General features: G+C 51.1%; 1 protein-coding gene across 1 annotated transcript; it reads left to right on the forward strand.

Annotated features, from left to right (window-relative positions):
• The first annotated feature begins 1,123 nt into the window (after positions 1-1,123).
• MEIOSIN (meiosis initiator) lies at positions 1,124-22,296 on the forward strand. Its single transcript, XM_027978505.3, is given in 14 exon segments — positions 1,124-2,367; positions 7,505-7,595; positions 12,046-12,157; positions 13,386-13,520; positions 14,539-14,757; positions 14,760-14,777; positions 16,131-16,239; positions 17,090-17,190; positions 18,137-18,292; positions 18,711-18,784; positions 19,712-19,876; positions 19,967-20,208; positions 21,029-21,118; positions 21,712-22,296. Coding segments are annotated over 14 exon segments (1,749 nt in total). The 5' UTR covers positions 1,124-2,296; the 3' UTR covers positions 21,878-22,296.
• Positions 22,297-22,480: the final 184 nt, after the last annotated feature.

A 22,480-nucleotide genomic window follows, 5' to 3' on the forward strand; every position in this document is an offset into this window, starting at 1 on the left:
AGAGGAACTGCTATTAAGGCCTGATTCCGGCGGCCCTCTTCTTTGAATCTTGTCTCAATTTATCACTCTTTAACGCAGCCTCTACCTCACTAGATTCTCACAGTTTGTGAGCCTTCCCGACTGCACGAGGAAGGCTGTGGCTAAATCCTCAACTTCTAGCATGGGTCTTGGCACACAGTAAGTTCACATTGCTGCTGCTGCTAAGTCGCTTCAGTCGTGTCCGACTCTGTGCGACCCCATAGACGGCAGCCCACCAGGCTCCCCCGTCCCTGGAATTCTCCAGGCAAAAACACTGGAGCGGGTTGCCATTTCCTTCTCCAATGCATGAAAGTGAAAAGTGAAAGTGAAGTCGCTCAGTCCACATTAACCCTGTGCTAAAGGGAAAAGTTGGAAACCGGACACCAGAGGGCAGGAGGGAAGATCAGTCAGAGCTCCCTTGCTTCCTTATAGCTGGCAGTTGAGGAGACCCCGCCTCCTCGCTCGGCTCCTTTGGCCTCGGACCTCTGAAGCGGACTAGGGGCGTGGCCAGGAGGGGCGGGGCCTTCCGAAAAGGCGGGAACTGGGCGAGCCCTGATTGGTCGGCCTTTTGGCGCGCACGGGCAGACTGACAGGAGGCGCGAAGCCAGGCTCGCTCTGTGCTGGAAGACTGGGACCTTCCCCAGGCGCGCGTGCGCACGGCCACTTGTACCCTGCCGTTTCCTCTCCAGTCTCGCGCCTAGCACACCTTGGCAGGAACTGGTGGGGGCGTAGCCTGGCCTCAAGCGCTCACTTTTGCTCTTCTCTTCAGGCCTCAAGCAGGAACCTCACGCCAAAAGGGACTGCGCCCGCCTCACGCCTGGGCTCGGAACGTGGTGGCCGAGGCCGGCGTGAGGCTCCGGCACGCGAACAGCCTCCGGGGGCCAGCGCGAGACACTGTCCAATCAGGCTTCCAAGTTTGGGGCTGGCGCAAAACCAGAAGGGGGGTCTCTCGAGGCGGATGCTGGAGGCCAAGGGGAATAGTTCGGGGGCTTGCCGGTCAGACGGGAGCCTGGGGTCCACTCAGGAACGGCGTTTCCTGGCCGTGGCCAGGAGTTTCTGGGAGTTTCGGGGGGCGGGAGGGCGGGTGTGCCTTGGGTGCCCAGGCTGTATGCGAGGCGGGACCTGGGCAGCAGAGCCGGAGTTTGGATTTGAGGCAGGGCCTAGGTTTGCGGGACCAGGCTCAAGTTTGACGTATGAAGTCTCTGAATAGTGTTAGGGACTTGGGGATCACCGGTTAGGACCTGTAGTCTTGGGATTTGTGTCTGGATAGAACTAGTTTGGGGAAATCTGAAAATCTTGGGTTTTGTCACTGGAACTTTCCTGTTGGAATCAGAGATACTAATATGGAAATCTAGAAGCCTAGAGTATAATTTGGGGGCCTGAGGTCTAATTTTGGAGAATTGAAGTCTCAATATAGATTTAAGGTCTAGAATCTTAATATAGAGTATGAGATGTGAGATTTAGGGTTTGGAGTCCCAGTTTAGAACTTTAAGAACTGTTAAGGCCTGGAGTCCCCCACATTGAGTATGGGGCTGCAGTTTTAGAGTTTGGGTTTTAGATAGAACTCACATGTGAGATCTCAGTTTAGGCTTGGGGGCACAGTTTGGGGGTCTGAAGTGACAGTTTGAGGGTCTAGAGGTCTTCGTTTTCAAATCTGAGGTAAATTTGGGGGGGGTGAGGTTTGCTTTTGGGAGCTCGGGTTTCTTTGTTTAGGGTTTGGGTTCTCAGTATTAAGGTTTCTGGTCTGTGTTCTTAATATTAGTATTGGGCTTATATTTGGAGATCAGAAGTTGACAGTTTAGGGGTCTAGAATACCTCAGTATTAGAGTTTAAGGCTTTTAGGTTTAGGAAAGTCTCCTTTTTAGGCTCTAGATCCTCATTTTGGATGTTTAAAATCATACGGTTGCTGTCTTAATATCATAGTTTAAATATCTTAAGCCACAGTTTTCAGGTCCGCTCTCCACCACAGAGTCTGACATCTCATTACTAAGACTAAAGCTCTGAATCAAAGTTTGGAAATCTGCTGCTTTTCGTTTTAGGTCTGGATCATGATTTACAAGCCCAAACTTCCAATTTGAGATTCATGGACTTCAGTTTAGACTTTGGACATTTTCATTTGTTCTATTGGCCTGTGTTTATGGGGACTCAGGACTTTTTTGGGGATCTCTTGAGTGCTCAGAGGAGCACCATGGAGGGAAATGAGGCTGCCTGTCATACTGTGCATTCTTCTTGGAATCCCAGAGGTCACTAATAATTCTTTCTTTTCCCCTCTTTGCAGATGTGGGATTCCAGCAAACATGTGTGTTCTCCTGAACAGCCCAGAACCAACTCCCTGAGTCCCAGTGACAGGTAAGGGCTCCCCCTGGCCCACCTCCCTTGCAGCTCTCGCCACTCTGGTAGAATGATAATAACAATAGTGTTTACTGAGCATTTATTAGTTTGCCAGACTTTTTGCTAAGCTTTTTGTTTGTATACTCGTTAATCCTGACAACAACTCCAGGAGGAAGTAGGTGCAAATATTACTGCCATTTCAAGATGAGAGAACTCTGAAGTAGTTGGCAAAGATCCTCTCTAAGCCCTTGCAGGTTTTGACATTCTGATTTTTTAAAAATGCCCTTCCTTCCTTTCTTTTATTTACATATTTATTTTGCCATCAAGCCCCTACCAAGTGTCAGGAATCTAACAGAGAGGTTTTCCCAGCAGATTAGGGTTGGATCAGATTTCTCCCTTCCTCCAACATCTGGATAAAGAAGAGAGCCAAAATTCATCTTATCCCTTATTTTCTTCCCCAGTGACTTTTCATCTACCTGTCTCTTCATTTATTAACTCCAAAAATCAGCATCCGCTCTATTTAGGTTCTCTGCTTAGGAACTGTGCTCAGAAGGAGCACATGAAGACAATGAAGAATTTCTCTCCTGCTTGCCTATTCTTCCTGGAATTCCAGAGGTCACCAACAGTGCATTCTCTTTCCTCGCTTTTTAGATGTGGAGTCATTGTATTAATAAAGACTCAATTGCAATTAACAGAAACTTAGCTAAAACTGGCTAAGGCATAAATGGGGATTTATTGGATCCTTTAAACAAAAAATTCTGGGGCATCAGGCTAGGCTGGTTCCAAGTGAGGGGTTAAATTATATGGCCAGAAATCTGCCTGTCTTGGCTCTGCTGTTGTCTGGGTTGGCTCTCCATTTGTGTGGGCAAGATGGCTCCTAAGCCCCTCCAGGTCCATGTTCTGCCAGCCTGACAAGTCTGGCAGAGATTTTCTCCCCAGGATCCGTTGACTCTGATTGGTGAAGCCTGTGTTACTACCCAAATCCTCAACCAATCCCTTGACTTTTTGATTAGACTTTGTTTCAGTGCTCCCTAATGGAAGGGAGAAGTCAAGTAATTGGTTCAGGATTTGGGTAGTAACCCAGACTTAGCTAATCAGAGTCAATGGATCCTGGAAAGAGAATCTATGCCAGGCTTGTCAGGTTGGCAGGATGTGGACCTGGAGTGACTGAAAGGTCTCTTGCCCTCACAAATGGTGAGCCAACCCAGACAACATCAGAGCCAAGAGTGGAAGGGGAGGTTGGGTTCAAACTCTGTGAACCACATGGACTGAGAGTGGGGGAGGGATCGTAACCCAAAGGAAATTACTACCAGAAAACGGGAATTGGATGTTGGTCAACCAAAAATGACAGTTTTATCAACCATAGTCATCCAATACAATACCTCCACCCTATTCTCCAACATCCCTTATACCTAAATCGTTCCAACAAATGACTGTCTACCTTCTATCTTGAACAAACCTTTCATGAGCACGCCCTTGGTGTTAAACACCTGGACAAGATCACACTTTCCAGCCAGCTCCATTTTATAAATGAATTATAAACAGGTTTGGAGAGATGAAAGCACTTGTCCAAAATCACACAGCAAGTGGCAGAGCTGGAATTTCAACCAGATCTGTTTGCTTCAAAAGCTGAAGTTTATAATAACCAACTGTTATACTGCTTCTTGGGACTGCCCCTTGCTTTCCCTCATTTTGAGGTGGCTCTTAAATTCTTGCACATGTTAAGCAAATTAGAGTTAGGGCCTTGGATTTCACATAGCTGATATGAGAAATTTAGACTGGCTTTTTTTTTTTAAGATTTTTTTGATGTGGATCACTTAAAGTCTTTATTGAATTTTTTACAATACTGTTTCTGTTTTACGTTTGGTTTTTTGGCCACAAGACATGTGGGATCTTAGCTCCCTGACTAGGGATTGAACCTGCATCTCCTGCTCTGGAAGTTAAAGTCTTTACCACCAGGGAAGTCCCCTGGACTGGCTCTTGATTAAAGCTCCTTCCAGGGGGGGAGGGGAAAAAAAAAATTAAAGCTCCTTCCAGCTCCTGTAAAATAAAGGAATAGTGAATGTTTAGGCTGATTAGCTCAGGGAAAAGGAAACCCAAGAATTAGAGTGATTTGCCACTTCAAAGACTGAAAGGCAGTCATAAGACAGAATAGCATTCTTTAATTCAACACAATTTTTTGTTGAGCACCTACTAAGAGCCAGGTATTATTCTAGGAGTTAGGAATATAGCCAAAGCCATATATGACTTTTGTGGGTCGTAGGCAATTTTGCTTTCTTAGGCTCATTCTTTCATTAAAAACACATTAAAAGCTGTCATTTATGACAGCATTGGTATAAAGATGAATGTAATCCAAGTTGAATTATATTAATTTTTTTCTCTTCTGATTTCAAAAGAAAACACTTCATGAGCCCCTAAAATTATCACCAGCCTTAGGCACTGTGCTTACCTGTGCCTAATGGAGAAGTCAGTTCAGGATATAGCAATAAATAAAAGGGACAAAAATCCCTGCTCTTGTGTTTATATTTATAAGGGAGAAAGAAGGAAAGGAAAGAAAAAAGGAAAAAAGAGAGAAAGAAAGAGTTTGGATGCCGATGAATGATGTGAGCATGTGACAAAGAATGTGCCTGTTTAGATCAGGTAGTCAGGAAAGGCCTTTCTGGGGTTGTTACATTTAAGCTAAAGGCTGAATGGCAAGAAATCAGCCATGTGAAAAATCAGGGCAAAGAAACATTCCAGGTGGTGGGGATGGGAAAGGCCCTGAAAGCAGAAATAAACTTGGCAGTTGAGAGAAACAGAAAAAGACCTGTGTGGCTGGAACTGACCTGTTCCCCACAGAATCAGAGGGCAGAGCTGGGATTAGTGAGTGAAAATCATAGAGACTGTGAGGAAGACTTGTCTGAAACCAGAACCATCCAGCAAGGAAAGAAGCCCCCTTGGGAGGGAGTGCCTGATTCCGAGAGGCCTCTGTGAGCATAGCCCCGGGTCACACCTATTCAGGACTGTTGCCCAGGACAGACCAAGATTTTGCAATTCCTAGTTACCCTTATTCTCCCTCCAAATAAAAAATACATATTTATAAGTATTATATATAAATATATATATTTATATGTATTAAACATATAAATATAGATGTTTATATGTATTATTTATATATTTATATATAATTTGTCTGCGCCGGGTCTTAGTTGCAGTGTGCAGGATCTTTGATCTTTGTTGCAGCACCCAGAATCTTTTTAATTGGGGCATGTGGGATCTGGGTTCCCTGACGAGGGATGGAAATGGAGCCCCCTGCATTGGAAGGTTGGAGTCTTAGCCACTGGACCACGAGGAAAATGTTCTTATCCTCAGCAAATTATATAGCTGGTTTTGCTTCTAGTTGCCATTTTATGTTGTTTGTGGAACAATTTGATAGATGGATACCTGGCTGTACTGTGGGCTCTAGAAAGAGTTATTGTTTTATAGATTTTTATCCCTGTCACCAATCACATTCCCTGGCACACAGTAAGGGCTCAATAAGCAATTGCTGAATGAATGAGTAAGAATGATTCTTTCAACTTCAGAGTTTGGTTGGGGAGATAAGAGTGCCTCCCACACTGGTCCCTCATGTCCTTGAGGACAGCGAATCGATTTCTCTCCCTTTCCACAGTGTCCAGCACAGGACCTGGCAAAGAGGAGGTATCGAGGGACTTCCCTGGCAGTCCAGTGGTTAAGACTCTTCGCTCCTAATGCAGGGGCAAGGGTTTGATCCCTGGTCAGGGAACTAAGATCCTGCATGCCACACAGCACAGCCAAAAATAAAAGAAGGGGGTATTAGTTTGTGGATCTGAGTAGGAATCAGAAATACATATGTAATCAATTGGAGTATGTTTGGCTTGATCCTGCTTTCAGTCAGGGAGAAAGACAGGAGGCTTCCTGGGGTGGATGGCAATTGAACCAGGCCCTGAAGGAAGATGAGATAAGGATTGGTGGAGACGAGGTGTTCGGGCTTTCCCAAGCAAGTAGCAGGAGTAGTGCCAGAAGTGCGTAATTTGGGAGAGAGACGCTAACATCTTTGTGTCCCCATCTGTCAGGAGAAAGAGGTACAGGTGTGTGTACATGGATATATTATGAATTATGGATTCAGGGATTATATCCTGAAAGTTCTGCATCTGCTCAGGAGTTAACTTCTTTCATGCCCTTATTTATCTGTTCATTTAGCAAATAGGCAGTGAGTTCCCGCAATGTGCCAGACCTTGTTCTAGGTGCCCCCGACTCAGCTCTCAGCCTAGTGCAGGGATCAGAGAAATGCATGAGCTCAGGGTCAGGGGCCTCTTAGCAGAGGTACCTCACCTGTCCTGTGGAGTTGGGGGCTGTTGATGGGAGAGAACGAAAGGAAGTAAGAGATGAGACCAGAATGATCAGGTGGGCCAAGCTGTGGGGGGAGGGGCGGGCATTATAAGCCATGTTAAGGGTTTGATTTTTAATAAAATCAAGGACTTGATTCTTAATAATGTAATGGCATTGAGAGGTTTGAAGTACTTCTTAGGTAACTAAGGTATTCAGTCCTACGGATAACCCTCTGCGCCTTGAAAGAATATCCTCATTCATTTTGCACAGATGAGAAAACCATAGACATTTTTGTGTTTCAGAAAGATCACTCCAGGGACTTCCCTGGTGGTCCAGTAGCTAAAATTCTGTGGTCCCAATGCCAGGGGCCCAGGTTCCATCCTTGGTTAGGGAACTAGATCCCAAGTGCCTCAACGAGAGATTAAAGATCCCACGTGCTGCCACGAAGACCCGGTGTTGAAAAATAAATATTAAAAAAAAGAAAGGATGATCACCCTGACTCTCAGAGAGAGTATGGTTTGGAGGAGGCCAGATGGGAGGCTGGGAGAACTATGAGGATGTCAACACACGGACTAGAGTAGAGGTGAGGGGATGGAGAGAGGGGATTGGAGGAGGAATGGGCAAAATTTGGTGACTGGGAGTTCCCTGGGGGTCCACTGGCTAAGACTCTATGCTTCCACTGCAAGAGGCATGGGTTCAATCCCTGGTCAGGGAACTAAGCTTCTCTGAGATGGGGAACACTGAAACAGGTGGATTGGGGGGTGGTGTCAGATACCAAATTCCATTTGGGATGTCCTAACCAAAACTGGCTCTTGTCCCAAAACAGGAAGCAGAGGAAAAACCACACCAGCAAACTGCAAGAGCTGGCATTGATGCTGCCAGTGACCCTGAAGACTGGTACCAAGAAGCTCACCAAGGTAAAGGGGCTGAAGGAGAGGAGGTGAATTTGGGAGGCAGATCTGAACATTTCAGCAATTGGGCTGACCTCCCTTGTCCTGGGAAATCTAGACAGACACACAAACCCAGTGACAGCACTGAGATGGCAAGAGTCCTGCTCTGAGTGGGAATTTCTGGGAGTCTGTGATCCCATGACCAGAAGTCTGAGGAACTCTTTCCTGCAAAGGAGGCAGGGGGAGGGACCTCTCTGGTGATCCAGTGGTTGAGAATCTGAATTCCCAATGCAGGGGGCACAGGTTGATCCCTGGTTAGGGAAGATCCCACATGCCATGTGGCATGGTGACAAAAGAAAAAAAAGAAGGCAGGAGGAATTGACAGAGGAAAAAAATAGGCAAGGCACCAGGTCAAGGTCATCTCCCTGGGAGTCAAGACAGTCTGGATCTGAGCCCTCCAGCTCCACACCTGCAGAACTCTGGGCAGCTCACTCAGATTATCAGCCTTTCAAGCCTCAGATTTCTTGGCTATAAATCAAGGAAAAATAACTACTCCAACTCAGAGATATTGTGAGACCAAAAAGACCCGATAGCCGTTACAGGGCCTGAATAAATGTCAGTTCCCTTTCTGACAGCCTTCTTTTGTGACTTCACTGGGATGATTTCCGAATTTGGTTCTTCTCAGAGGTTCCAGGAGAGCATCTGTTTCCTCCCCCTTTGCCAATTTCTGCACATGTGCGAGCTCAGTCACTTCAGTCGTGTCTGACTCTTTACAACCCCATGGACTGTAACCCGCCAGGCTCCTCTGTCCATGGGATTCTCCAGGCAAGAATATTGGAGTGGGTTGCCATGCCCTCCTCCAGGGGATCTTCCTGACCCAGGGATCGAACCCAAGTCTCCTGAGTCTCTTGCATTGCAGGCAAGTTCTTTACCCCTGAGACACTGGGGAAGCCTTGTCAGTTTCTAGAGGCAACGTATGGTTTTTGGTTCATGGCCTTTTCAAAGCTAGAAGCATAACAGCTTCTGGTCTCACCTCTATCTCTGCTTTGGTCAGCAGTTTGCTCTCTCTGCCTTTGGCCCTCCTGCCTCCCGCTTATAAGGATGCTTGTGATTGCATTGGGCACACTCAGATAAGCCAGAATCAAGAATCATCTCCCTATCTCAAGATCCTTAATCACATCTGCAAAGGCCCCTTTGTCATATAAGGCAACACATGCACATGTTCCGGGGACCAGGCCATGGACACCTTTGGGGGAGGCACTATACAGACCACCACAGTGCTCAAAATTAGCTGAGAAATTTTGCCCTCTTGCCCACTGGAGAATTTGGTGTGCATGGGCTCTTATAGTTCTTGGCAGGGAGGGTGGAGATGGCTGAGAAAATCCATGCACTGGAGGAATGACAGTCAAGTCAGGGCACAGGCAGCAGCATTTCATCACGAGCAGAGGACCACATCCCCATGGTAGAATCCTCTCCAGGTCTCAGTCCACTGTCCCCTCTCTTTTCGTGGCTGCAGTGCAGCTTTCCAGATCTTAGTTCCCTATCTAGGGACTGAATCTGGGCCCTCAGCAGTGAAAGCACAAAGTCCTAACCACGGGACCACCAGGGAGTTCCCTCAGCTGTCTTAAGGATCCCACTCCTTTCCCGTTTTCAGTTCAGTTCAGTTCAGTTCAGTTGCTCAGTTGTGTCCGACTCTCTGCGACCCCATGAATCGCAGCACGCCAGGCCTCCCTGTCCATCACCAACTCCCGGAGTTCACTCAGACTCAACGGCCATCGAGTCAGTGATGCCATCCAGCCATCTCATCCTCTGTTGTCCCCTTCTCCTCCTGCCCCCAATCCCTCCCAGCATCTTTCGCATGAGGTGGCCAAAGTACTGGAGTTTCAGCTTTAGCATCATTCCTTCCAAAGAAATCCCAGGGCTGATCTCCTTCAGAATAAACTGGTTGGATCTCCTTGCAGTCCAAGGGACTCTCAAGAGTCTTCTCCAACACCACAGTTCAAAAGCATCAATTCTTCGGCGCTCAGCCTTCTTCACAGTCCAACTCTCACATCCATACATGACCACAGGAAAAACCATAGCCTTGACTAGACGGACCTTCCTCTCTTAAATTAAGTCCTGGGCCTCCTGCTTTACATATGACCTTCATCCCAGTCAGTCCTCAGTCTCAGTCATCAACTAAGCATTTATTGGTCAACGAATGTATCAGGCTGTATGCTGGGCAATTTCACACACTCAAATTTATTTCATCCTAATGATACTCCTCTGAGCCTGAATGAATACCCTTGTGCCCATTGCACAGATGAAAAAACTGAGGCTCTAAGGAGGTAAAATGACCTGCTCCCAGTGCACAGCCAGTAAGTGGCAGGTTGGAGCCAGGACCTAAGCTAATAGTCTTTGGGCTGTGTGCGGTGTGGCCACACATTGTGTGGTGTGCGTGCTTGGTTGCTAAGCAGTGTCTGACTCTTTTCGAGCCCATGGACTATAGCCTGCCAAGCTCCTCTGTCCCTGGGATTTCCCTCAGGCAAGAATACTGGAGTGGGTTGCCATTTCCTTCTCCAGGGAATCTTCCTGATCCAGGGATTGAACCCGCATTGGCAGGTGGATTCTTTACCTGCTGATTCTTTACCCACTGAGCCACCTGGGCATCAATAGCCATTAATCCTTAAGTAAATTATAGCTCCCTCTGTGTATCAGGTTCCCTGGTGGCTCAGACGGTAAAGAATCCACCTGCAGTGCAAGAGATCTGTGTTCAATCCCTTGGTCAGGAAGATTCCCTAGAGAACGAAATGGCTCCCCACTCCAATATTCTTGCCTGGAGAATTCCATGGGCAAAGGAGCCTGGTGGGCTACAGTCCACGGACTTGAAAAGAGTCAGACACTACTGAGTGACTATTTTTTTTCCCATGGATCAGATTAAACATATTTAGTGACTATCCGTATTACATTTTATGGAAAAGTTTCACGTATGTCGCTCTTGAGACCATGCTTCCTCTTTTTAAATTAATTTTTATTGGAGTATAGTTGATTTACAGTGTTATGTTGGTTTCTGCTGTATAGCAAAGTGAATCAGTCATACATATACATATATCCACTCTTTTTTAGGTTCTTTTCCCGTATAGGTCATTACAGAGTATTAAGCAGAGTTCCTGGTGCCAAGTTCCCTTGTTAGTTATCTATTTTATATATAGCAGTGTGTATATGTCAATCCCAGTCTCTCAATTTATCCCCCACTCCCGAGACCATGTTTCCTGATGTGGGGTTTGGAAGATTCCTGCTGACAGTTTTGTTGTTATTCTAGGGATCTATTTCAATCCAAAAAAAAAGTTATAGGTATTCTTTCCTCACCTCCTTACCAGGCTAACTCCTTACACTCTTCAGTTTATTTTTTTTTAAATTTCAATATTTTTAATTTTTTGGCCACACTGCACGACCTACAGAATCTTAGTTCCCCAACCAGGGATTGAACGTGAGCCCCCTGCCCTGGAAGCACCGAGTTTTAACCACTGGACCGCCAGGGAATTCCCCACTATTCAGTTTCAATGCTGCCACTTGAGAGAGGCCTTTTTGGACACCCAAGCCTAATTGCATCATGCTCTTTTATTCCTAATGCTTACCACACAGTCAATAATTTTATGTGAATTATGAGTTTATTAAGGTCTGCTGCCCTCCCTATATTGTAAGTTCTGTGAAGGCAAAAAAAAAGTTTGTGTAGTTCACCCTCCTTGTGGCTTACTGGTTGGTATCTTTTTTAGCTTAGTATCTCCAGTGTCAACTCAGCCTCGACTTAGTGGCTGGATGGGGGATGCCTGCTGGTGCTATGGGGAAAGAGTCATTCCTTCAGTGGTAACTGGCTCCATCACTTCTCCGTTCTGTGTGCTCAGGATCCAGAAATCCATCAGCTACATTCTCTTACTCTCAACGGGTTCAAGGTCAATGGGAGAGAATGACACATCAATGGATAATTATAAAACAGTGTGGCAAGTGCCTTGGTGGAAACAGGCCCAGGGTGTCACAGGAGTGCTGAGGAGGGACATCTGAACAGCCTAGGTGTGGGGTCAGGAGGTCAGGAAAGCTTCTGGAAGGCGGGGAACGCTGTGCCGAGGCTCAAAGAAAGAAGCCAGGGAGGAGAGGGGGACTGTGCACATGCCTAAGGGCCAGGGGCAGGAAGCCCAGCAGCGTGTGCCCCCAAAACCACACTGGGAGGCAGGCAGGCCTGGCTTCACACCCCAGCTCGGCCACGCCTTCTCTGTAACCCAGCGATCCCTTCAGCGCTCTGGGCCTGTCTTCAGAGCTGTAACCGTTGGCTCCCTGGGCCACAGTGAGGACTGAAGGGCACAACAGGAACCTCTCTGCCCATGGTGGGTGGACTGCTGGGATGGGGCCCCAGGGGTCCTGGAGCCTGACTGTCCCTGGTCCCCAGCAGCCTCACGTGATCTTGAGTGCCTGCTCAACCCCGTCTTTCTTTTGGGAGCAGAAGGAGGTTCTCTTGCATGTCCTGCAGTACATTCACTACCTACAGAGCAGCATCAATGTGACCAAGGCCTTGCTCCAACTCCACACCAACCATGGGCATGGCGGGCTCAGGGGTAAGTAAGCTCAGCCGACGTTCCCAGTGGCTGCTATATCCAGGCTGTAGGGGACACTGAAGTGACCTAAATGGTTCCCATCCTCCCCGGATCTCACATCCTGGAGTGAGTCCAAGATGCTGTGACCCCAGAGGAGTGTGTCTTGGGAAGCCTGTGGAGGGAGGGCCTTTAAAGCGGGCCTTCAAGGACAGGGGGGCACCATGCCAGGCAAACAAGAAACAATGTGAGCAGGAGCCCACAGGCACAAGAAGACACAAATGGAAAGTCTGGGGACAGGTGAGCCATCGGGTGTGACTGGAGGGGCCGTGCAGCACCCAGATGATGTGCACAGACTCCAGAGCCAGGTCCAGACTCAGACATATGTGTCTCATGACCTAAACTGCTCTGTGCCTCAGTTCCCTCATCTGCAAAATGGACCAGTACGAGTACTTCCTTAATGTTTGTTGTGAGAATTTAATGAGTTAATACATGCAAGGAGTGTTGTCACACAGTGCCTGGAACATGCCAGTCGTCCCACATTGTATGTGCTGGGTGGTGTTGTTACTGGTATGAGAAATACCCTGGCAAGAAGGGTAGAAGGTGAGGCAGAGGTGAGATTCTGAAGGGCCTCGAGAGCCTGGCTCGGGAGGGAGATAGAGAGGATGAAAACGACTGAAGGACTGTAAGCCAGAGGAAAACCACCGTCAGAGTGGCTGTTTAGGAAGAGGTCCCTGACATCTAGTGTGGGGGTCGTTAAGTAAGAAACGAGTCAGGGAGACCAGCGGAGACACTTCTAGGAGGGGAAGGAGACCGCAAGCAAATGCAGCACCATGGCTGAGAGTGTGGGCTGAAGAGGGTCAATTTGGGAGATGTTCACGAGGAAGAATTGCGAGGCCTGGGGGAGAGGCCGCGGGCCACCCACCATCTTGAGGAGGTAGGAAGAGGAGTTGGTTTGGGAGGGGAAGATGGGTAAGCATTTGGGAAGCACTGAGTCAGTCTTCTGTCTGGGCCGAGGCCCAGAATGGACCTGCAGATACCTGAGTTTTCACCTGTACTTCTGCCACCTGGCTGTGGAACCTCAGACAAGTCCCATCTCCTCCCGGGACCTCAGTTTCCACTTTCACAAAGTCTGTCTGGAGACTGCAGCAGCCTCCCTCCCCCTATCCAGTGGGAAGCATTGTCCAGAGGCAGGACTCAGGCTGAACGAAGGTGAGGCTGTCTGACCTGCCTCCTTCTCCATCCTCTGCAGGGCTGGGTTGGAACCCTGCCGCAGGTCCTGCAAAGCAGAGACTCTCCACCCCATCCAGCTCCCCACACTCTCAGAAGTCCCGTCTTTGGGGAGCATGCCGGAAACCTCGGAAGAAAAAGCCTACCCGAGCATCAGGTACAAGTCTGCAGTAGAACAGGTAGCAGGAGTCCCACAGGAATGGGGCTCCTTCCCCAGGGTCGTCGCCACTCCAGGGAGGCCGAGTCAGCAGTCCTGAGCCTGGACCAGGCTCTAGATTCAGACGTGCCTCAGTTCAACTCCTGGTGCCCTCCTCTTCCTAGCGCTGAGGCCTGGAGTCGGGGTGGGAGGGTCACTCTCATCCTCTGAGCCTCCGTTTCCTGGTCTGGATATTGGAGTGCCTGCCACAGGGTGGGCCTCAGGATTAGGAGCCCATGTGCACACCTCTCAGCAGTGCTTAAGTGGCGGGGCGTGTGGCCAGTGCCCAGCGAATGGAATCTGCTGTCAGCATTGATCATCCCTCTGTCCTGTCATCCATCCCTAGGCCAGGGCAGCAGGGCGCATGGGTGATGGAAGGACCCCTGTGTGGGAGGCGAGGGTCCCAAGTCCCACCTCAGCCATGCTACTGACTCACTACCTGTCTCTTCCCCGTTTTGAGCTCCATTTTCCATGTCTTTAAAAACGGAGTTTGGGACTTCCCTGGTGTTCCAGAGGTTAAGATTCCGCTTTCAATTCAGAGGGCACTGGTTCAATCCCTGGTTGAGGAACTAAGATCCTGCATGCCACATGACCTAGCTTTAAAAAAAAGTTGGAGCGGGGAGTTGGACCTAATCAATGATTTCCAGCCCTGGCTGCACATCTGAATCACTGAGATGCTTTCCCTGCCTGTGCCTCACACCCAGAACGCTGGGCTTCAGTGATCTGGGTGGAACTTGGGCATCAGTATTTTTCAGAGTTCTCAAAGTGATTCTAACATGTGGGCAGAGGAAGGGGCTATCCGACTAGATGGTCTTTAATTGAGGATCTGGGCTTACCTGAGAAGGACTGAGTGACCCGGCCAGGCAAAGCTTTGAAGCAGGTCACTGGGACCAGAGCAGAGTGTCTCCACCCCAACCCCAACCACCTTCTGGAGACAGTCCCCCCGGCCCTGTCTGATGCCATCTCTCTCCTCTCCCAGAACGCCAGACCCGGGCCCAGAACCCTCGTCGCTGTCTGGCCCTGGAGAAGCCTGAGAAGCTGGAGACCCCATCTCCAGACCAGAAAGGAGGAAATGTGGTGGGGACCACCACCCCTCCAAGATGCTGGGACTCCTGCAGTCTCCCCAGGGCTGAGGCATCCTCATTTCAAGGTGACAGGAAGGGAGGAAGACGCCAGCTGACATTGCTGGATGTGGCTGAGAACACTGTGACATCTCAAGTTGGTCTCTTTCCTCTCCACTGACTTAGCCAGTCATTTACACACCACTGATCAGGCACCTCCCAGCGTCCTGGACACAGTCCTAGGAGCTGGGGATTGGACCATGGACAAGAGAGGTGCCGTCTCTTGGCCTTGTTCCCAGTTTCCTCTTCCCTTCAGTCTCGGCTGTGGGTGTAAGGCCAGGGACAGGTTCAGTGCAGCCCTCACGTGAGGGCTGCAGTTCACAGAACTGGGGGCAAGAGCCGGGCCTCCTCCTGAGCCTCCCTTCCCTTGAAGCAGCCAGACAAATGCTCCTGTGAGCCAGCTTCAAAGGTGTGACACCCCTAGCAGACACAGGCACGACTGGAAGGCAAGGCCTCGGGGTCATCCTCTTCCTCTGCCCATTCAGCCCTTCCTCCCAGACCCTATCCTCTGGGCCAGGCCACGGGCATGGTGCTAGTGACTGTCCGGTGATCCCATACACTCACTTCCTGGGGTCACCCATGAGTGGTGGGTGTTCCAGATCGCCTGCTAATCTTGTGACCTTGGACAAGTTTCTTTAGAGCTCAGTGCGTCCATTTACTGAACTGTAAATGGGTATTGGACTTCCCTGGTGGCTCAGACAGTAAAGCGTCTGCCTACAATGTAGGAGACCCGGTTTCAATCCCTGGGTGGGGAAGATCCCCTGGAGAAGGAAATGGCAACCCACTCCAGTATTCTTGCCTGGAAAATCCCATGGACGGAGGAGTCTGGTAGGCTACAGTCCATGGGGTCGCAAAGAGTCGGACACGACTGAGCGACTTCACTTTCACTTTCAAATGGGTATTATAATAACCATATCCTTTGGCCAAGGGGTGCTGAGTAGTATGTAAAATGATTAAAACTGCTGGCATGGTAAGTACTATACACTTGTTTGCTACCATCATCTCCATCATCATTATTGCACTTAAATATTTTATCTTCTTTAGAGCTTCTAATAGAGATGTAGGATTCCAGAAACCTGGGGGTGATTCAGGGTACCCTGTGGCTCAGATGGTAAAGAATCTACCTGCAATGCAGGAGAGTTTGATCCCTGGATTGGGAAGATCCTCTGGAGGAGGGAATGGCAACCCACTTCAGTATTCCTGCCTGGAGAATTCCAGACAGAGAAGCCTTGCAGGCTACAGTCCATAGGGTCACAAAGAGTTGGACACAACTGAGCTACTAACACCTTCACTTTCAAAGCTAATTCGGAGTCCCCGCCCCCAGCCTGAGGTTTTGGCTGGACTGGGAGGAGGCAGAAGGCTGTGGGAGACCCCGGCACCTCTCCGTGTCCCTGTGAGCCCTGGCATCTGGCCCCGTCACAGGAGTGACCATCCCAACTTGCCCCCGTAGGCTGCTGTGTCAAATATGATACTCAGGATTCGGGGTCTTATCCTGCTTTTGAGGCCCAGCAAGGGGTCGAGATGATCCATTTTCTCAACAAGACCCAGCCTGGTCCCAGGTAAGGGAAGCTCAGGAGATATGAGTTGGGGAGCTGACGTGTTCCAGGGGAATGGTTAAGACCTGGGGAGAAATGGGGTCAATTTCCACCCTCTGCTGGTATCCGGGGTGACCACCTCTGAGGGCCTAGCTTTGCACCAGGCACTGGGAGCCCAAGGGAAAGCCCTGCTTCCTGTGTGCTGACCAGGGCCACAGCCCCTCCCTGGCCTCCTGTCCTACCCTTCTAGCCTGTCAACACCAGTCACCTGTGTGGCTTTTTTAAGAGTCCTTGATCATGTTGCGTTTTGGCTTTAGGCTGCTCCCTCTTATTGAGTAGAGCCCAGATATCTTAATTTGCATTTGAGACCCTCTCTTGCCCCAGCTCATCTTGCCAGCCCCTCCCCATGAATCTTATCCTTACCACTAAATATTCACTGCTTCGGAAGGAGCCCCACCCGTGTCCCACCGGGCTTCTCATCCTTGGTTCCCTCTTCCTGGAAGCCTGTTCCCCTCGTCCACCTGGAAGAAACTACGCATCCTCTACCTATCCTTCTAGCTCAGCATGGTTCTGTGTCCTGCCCTGCCCGCCTTCTCTCTTCCTCCTCAAACCCCTCTCACAACTCTGCCCCCTGTGTCATCAGCTCTGATGACAGCTGGCCTCTCATCTCAAGCCCTGAAGGTCCCTAAGGGCAGGCACCTCAACTGACTAAGGTTTCTGCCCCAGCACCCCCCCAGCGGTGGGCACAGAACCATCCCCATCTTACTCCACAGTGGGCAACACTGAGACACCCAGAGGGGAAGGGCTCACTCTGTGTGCCACAGTATTTCCAGCCAGGGCTCCAGGTCTGCCTTGTGAATTCCACCTCTTGCAGGCAGAAGCTGGTGTTCTATGATTCTGGCGAGGAGGTGGGCAAGGAGTCCCCAAATGCTGACCCTTGGATTCCTGCCTGGACTGCAGAGGGCAGCCCCCAAGGTGACTGAAGCTCTGTCTCTCCCCCTTGTAGGCGGGTGTGGGGCCTTCTTGGTACCTTCTTCTGAGGATGGCCGGGGAAGCGGGAGAGGGATGGATGTCCACTAGACATGGACACATGTCTACTCGTTGTCCCTAGCCATTGGTTGCCATGGCGGATGTTGCTAATCAATCCTAACTTTCTGTTGATCCCAGAAACTGCTTCAGAATCTTTCTTAACACAGAGCTCCAGCTAGCTCATATCGGTCTGTTGGATCTAGCACAATATCATACACATATATAGGCACCCCACTCCAGTGCTCTTGCCTGCAAAACCCTATGGACGGAGGAGCCTGGTGGGCTGCAATCCATGGGGTTGCTAAGAGTCGGACACGATTGAGCTACTTCACTTTGATTTTTCACTTTCATGCATTGGAGAAGGAAATGGCAACCCACTCCAGTGTTCTTGCCTGGAGGGTCCCAGTGACGGGGGAGTCTGGTGGGCTTCCGTCTGTGGGGTTGCACAGAGTCGGACACGACTTAAGCAACTTAGCATAGCATGCCATCCCTAACATAATCCTGGGCTTCCCTGGTGGCTCAGTGGGAAAGAACATGCCTGCCAAGCAGGAGAGGTGGGTTTGATCCCTGTGTTTAGAAGATTCCCCTTGAGAAGGAAATGGGCAACCTGTTCCAGTATTCTTGCCTGGAAAATCCCATGGACAGAGGAACCTGGCGGGCTACAGTCCATGGGGTCGCAAAGAGCCAGACACGACTTAGTGACTAAACCACCACCACCACCACCATGAATCCAGGCACCACGCCTCTTAATTTCCTCTTCTAAGCACTCACACTGAGGAACTGACAGAGTCACCTTTCCCCAGTGTGGGGCACCATCTCCTCAAAGCCAGCCGTTGTGTTCTGGGAAAGGGCAATGCCTGACACACCCTCAAGCCTGACATTTCATTTTCAGAGAGCCCACTGGCCTTGGGGCCTCCCCAGATTACCAACCTGATGGAGACAGACCCCCTGAAGGAGATCCTAGGGCTCAGCCCCTCCCTCTTCAGCTCCCCAGGGAAACTGCTGCCTGAACAGATCTTGGAGGATGGCAATGAATACCTGACCCAAGGTGAGCACCCAGGGCTGGACCTGAGGTTTGGTTCACTGAGAAGGAAAAAACCTGCAGTGATGCCCACCAAGTATGTAGCCCTTTGCTGGGCAGCACTGGATACCCAGGGGTGAATCCTCCCAGGACAAATCCCATCCCATCCCTGGAGCCCACAGCCTGGTGAGGAGTTGCTCCAGGCCAGCCTGGTGTGGGGAAGGCTCTGGGACCCTATAGTAGGGACCTACTCACTCTGCCCAGGCTGGAGGTCCCCCACAGGAGCTGGACTGTGAGCTGGACTTGGACTTGGGCAGTAGATCCCAAAGCACAAAGCCAGAGAAGGGCACTCCAGCTATGGGGATGGCAGGACAGCAGCCCGGTGCCCCGAGAGAGGCGTTTCTGTCCCAGCCACCCTTCTGGTCTCCCTCTCTGTCCCCGACAGCTCTCTTTGAGGAAATATTGTTAGATTCTGCACCTTCACCTTCTGCCTGCATCCTCGAGGAACCACAGAAGAAGGTAGGTGTCTGCCCACATACCTGTCACACACCCGTCCATCCTTCCCACCCGCTGATTCATTCATCCGTCTTCTCGACCTTTCTGTCACCCCCACCCCTCAACTCAGCTGTCTGTCCGTCATGCTTCTCCTGGTCCTTCCAGAGACTCACCCTTCCATCTGTGCCCTAACCTATCTGCTGGCCACCAGGAGCCCTGCTCTGTGCTGGGCTCTTGGAATGAACCACCTGTAAAGAATAAAAGCTAAAAGCTGCCAGGTGCCCAGAAAAGACCCCACATAATCTGAGGACTGTTCTATGAGGCAGACTCTCTTGTGACCCCATTTAACCAGGGAGGAAAGTGAAAACAGCAGGTGACCCCTGGGATCCTTGGTGCAAAAGACCCTCCCTCCCAGGCCCCAGAGCTGACTTCCGCAGCACCGTCTGCTCCAGCAGCTCAACCTCTGACTGCCAAGAGGCGCAGCCTGGCTCTGGTCCCCAAAAGGTTCTCCCTCCGTGTGTGGGAAGGTGGCCCCTGCTTTAACGAGTAGCTGATTTCACAGTAGAAACAAAGATAGACAGCCTTAGTGGAGCTCTTGTAAACACTGGCCTGGCCTGGCAGGGGATGCGTGATGACACCATCATGGATGAAACTGACGCTCAGAGGAGTTAAAACTTGCCTAGGTTGTGCCAGCTCCCTCACAGGGGAATTGAGAGGGAGTGCCCCGGAATAGGAGGCAGAAGCCCCCAGTCCACCTCTTCCCGGACCCGCTGTGGGAACTGGGGAACCTTTGCTTGAACTTCTGAGGCGGTGTCTGGATGAGGCTGTTTTGAACCTGAGCTGTTTCCGATGCTCGTGTGATATCCCAGGAAAGCCGCGAGTGGGGGCCATGAAGAGACACCACTGGCCCCCTCTGTCCCTCTCCTCCCATCTTTCTCCTTCATACCCCAGGACATGCCCCCTGAGGTCCCCAAAGACCCCCCTGACTCCCACGACCTGGGTCAGTCCTCGGTCTCGCTGGACCACTGCTACCTCTCGCTGAGTGAAAACAGCAAGGTGCCGTCCAGCCCCGGCTCGGAGGACATGGACACAGACTCGGTGTGGAGGCAGCAGGAGGTGAGGGAGACGGACAGCCATCGGCCGGATCAGTCCAGGCCTCCTGCCCGCCCTCACCTACGCCCCCTCACCTCTCTGTGCCCCCGCCAGGACACTCAGGCTGACTTCGAGGGCCTGCAGTCCTCCAGCGAAGATGGGGACTACACGTGGACCCCTACCCGGCGGGTCTCGCCTCTGCCCATGGCCGGGAGGAAGGCCAGGAAGGGCCGGGCCAGCCGGCGTCCCTCCAAGTCCAAGGAGAGCAAGAAAGCCCCTGGCACCCCCCAGATGAAGAAGAAGTGTGTCAACGGCTTCATCATGTTCTGCAGGATGAACCGGAAGCAGTACATCCGGTGGGTGGGCGTCCTCTTCGACCCTGACAGGGGTCCTGCCTCACTGTCCATCCACTCCCAGGGCTAGGCCGCCCTCTGCTGCTGACACACTCGCCCCCGCCTCCCCTGGCTCCGTGCGTTATAGGCAGTGAAACTCGCCTCAGACTTATGAAAAAAAGGAAATTAATTGGCTAATATTAACTTATATAATCGATATAACTGATTAATATAATTAATTAATTACTATAATCTGAAAAAAGAGGCTCCACCTTCAGCCATGGCTGGTCCTGGGACTCCCATGATGCTCTTGGATCTTCACCCCCTTCTGGACTCCGCGTTCCTCCCTGCTGGGCCGGGTTGGGAGCGGGCTCACCCCTACCTAGGAGCTTCAGGCTCATGTCCTGTCTCCCACCCCAGCAACCCTGTGGGAAGACAGCTCCTCATTTCTAAGGTTTCAAGCAGAAGTTCTTGGAGCTGAACTTGATGGGATCTGTTAAGCGCCCAACCCTGAACAATCATTGCCAGCCTGCAGCCGGGGGTAGGGGTGGGGGAGGCCCCTCACGCCTCAGTGGGGAAGAGCTGGTGCTCCTGAGCTGCAGATGCAGACCCTGGGACACCAGGTGGCCCCTCTCCAGCCACCCTTTAGTCCAGCTCCCTCCTCTGTCACCTCCATTCCAGAGGGCACGAAAAGGGAAGCCTTTCGGGCAACATGGGAAGATCTGAGTTCTCAGATAGGAAAGTCAAGGCTCTGGGAGGGCCAGGGCCCCTTGTGTGGTTGCCCCTTGCCCAAGCCAGGCAGGAGTGCAGGCACCTCCTCACCTCCTCCCCGCTCCTGCCACAGAGCCTGCCCTGGGACCGCATCCACGGCCGCCACCAAGGAGCTGGCCCAACTCTGGCGGGTAATGACCCTGCAGGAGCGAAAACCATACTGGTGAGAAGCCCCTGCCCAGAGGCATGGGTGGTGGACGCTAGGGCCCTCCCTGCTCCCCTGAAAATCATCAGAGCCTTGAGCTTCGTGATGTTGGAAACAGGGTGGGAGTCTCCTCAGGTGGGAGATCTGGGTGTCTCCAAAGTTTATGGAAGAGCTGGGGGACAGAAGCAGAGGGGTGCTCTACGCCTGCCTGGAACTTAGAGGGGCAAATAGCTGAATTCTCGATTTGGACCCCCTTGGCCCTAAACTCCCTTTGTGCTCTCTGCTTCAGGGAGTTTCTCAGAGCAGGAAACTGAGTCTTAACTCCCTGTCGCTTGGCCTCCTCCTCTCCCCGTCTAGACGCCCCATCCCTCCCGAAACCCCTCTTCTCTACCAACTTCAAATTGCTGCCACCTGCCCAGTCTTCAGTTGCACCCCCCTCTGGAAAAACAAGTGCATGCACAGATCTTAACAGGTCTCCAAGGAGCTAGTGCTTTCCTGGTGGAGCCGAATAAAGCCCTGGCCATCCCCAGCCCAGGCCCTGGTCACTACTGAGCCCAGAGCACCGGGGCTGGGACGGAGGAAACCCACCCATCCTACCACCTCTCCCCCAGCACCAAGGCACGCAGGTTCAGTCGCCAGCACAACCGGATCGTGAAGCAGGACAGCTCCAGCAGTGAGGACGAGAACTGGGAGACCCCCAAACCCTTCTACCAGCTGCTGGCCGAGAAGGCTCGAGGCTCCCCAGACCCAGTCTCTCCAGAGTTTCAGCAAGGGTGAGGGTGCCGCGCCCTCCCTCGGGCCCTGCTGTTGTTGAAACCAGGAGCCCGTGATGGTTTCCTGGGCCTCACTCCCGCTAGTGCAGGCCCCCCAGGTTGGCAGGTGGTATTATTTATTGATCCTGATGCTTTGTGTTTGCCTTGTATGGGGCAGTCTGAACTTCTGCCCCAAGGTTGGCAAGCCTCTCACAGCCCCCATCTACTCTGGGCGGGGGAATCAGAGAAGCTACAGAGAGGGTGGAAGGAGCCCCCTCCCACCCGAATGAAATGCAGGGAGGTGAAGGTTCCCTCTGCCTGTCCACTGCCCAGCCCAGAATCCAATGCTTTCCACCTTGTTCAATCTCACCTCACTTTCCTCCTCCTACCCTATTCTATTTATAGATTATTTATTGTTTTCAATGAAATAAAACTTTGTTACCAGCAAGAGACAAGGCCAGCTGCTCTGGGCCCTCTTCCTCAGCTCTGTTCTCCGCAGACACCTCCCCAAACAGCTCCTCCAATCTGACCTTCAGGCCTGTCCCCGCTCAGGGAGCATGGATCCAAAGCCAGAAACTCAAGGTGTGCTCTCTGTACTTTTCCTTGGGCAAGTTGTTGGAAGGTAACC

The sequence above is a fragment of the Ovis aries genome, chromosome 14 (genome assembly GCF_016772045.2).
Source record: "Ovis aries strain OAR_USU_Benz2616 breed Rambouillet chromosome 14, ARS-UI_Ramb_v3.0, whole genome shotgun sequence".
NCBI lineage: Eukaryota > Metazoa > Chordata > Mammalia > Artiodactyla > Bovidae > Ovis > Ovis aries.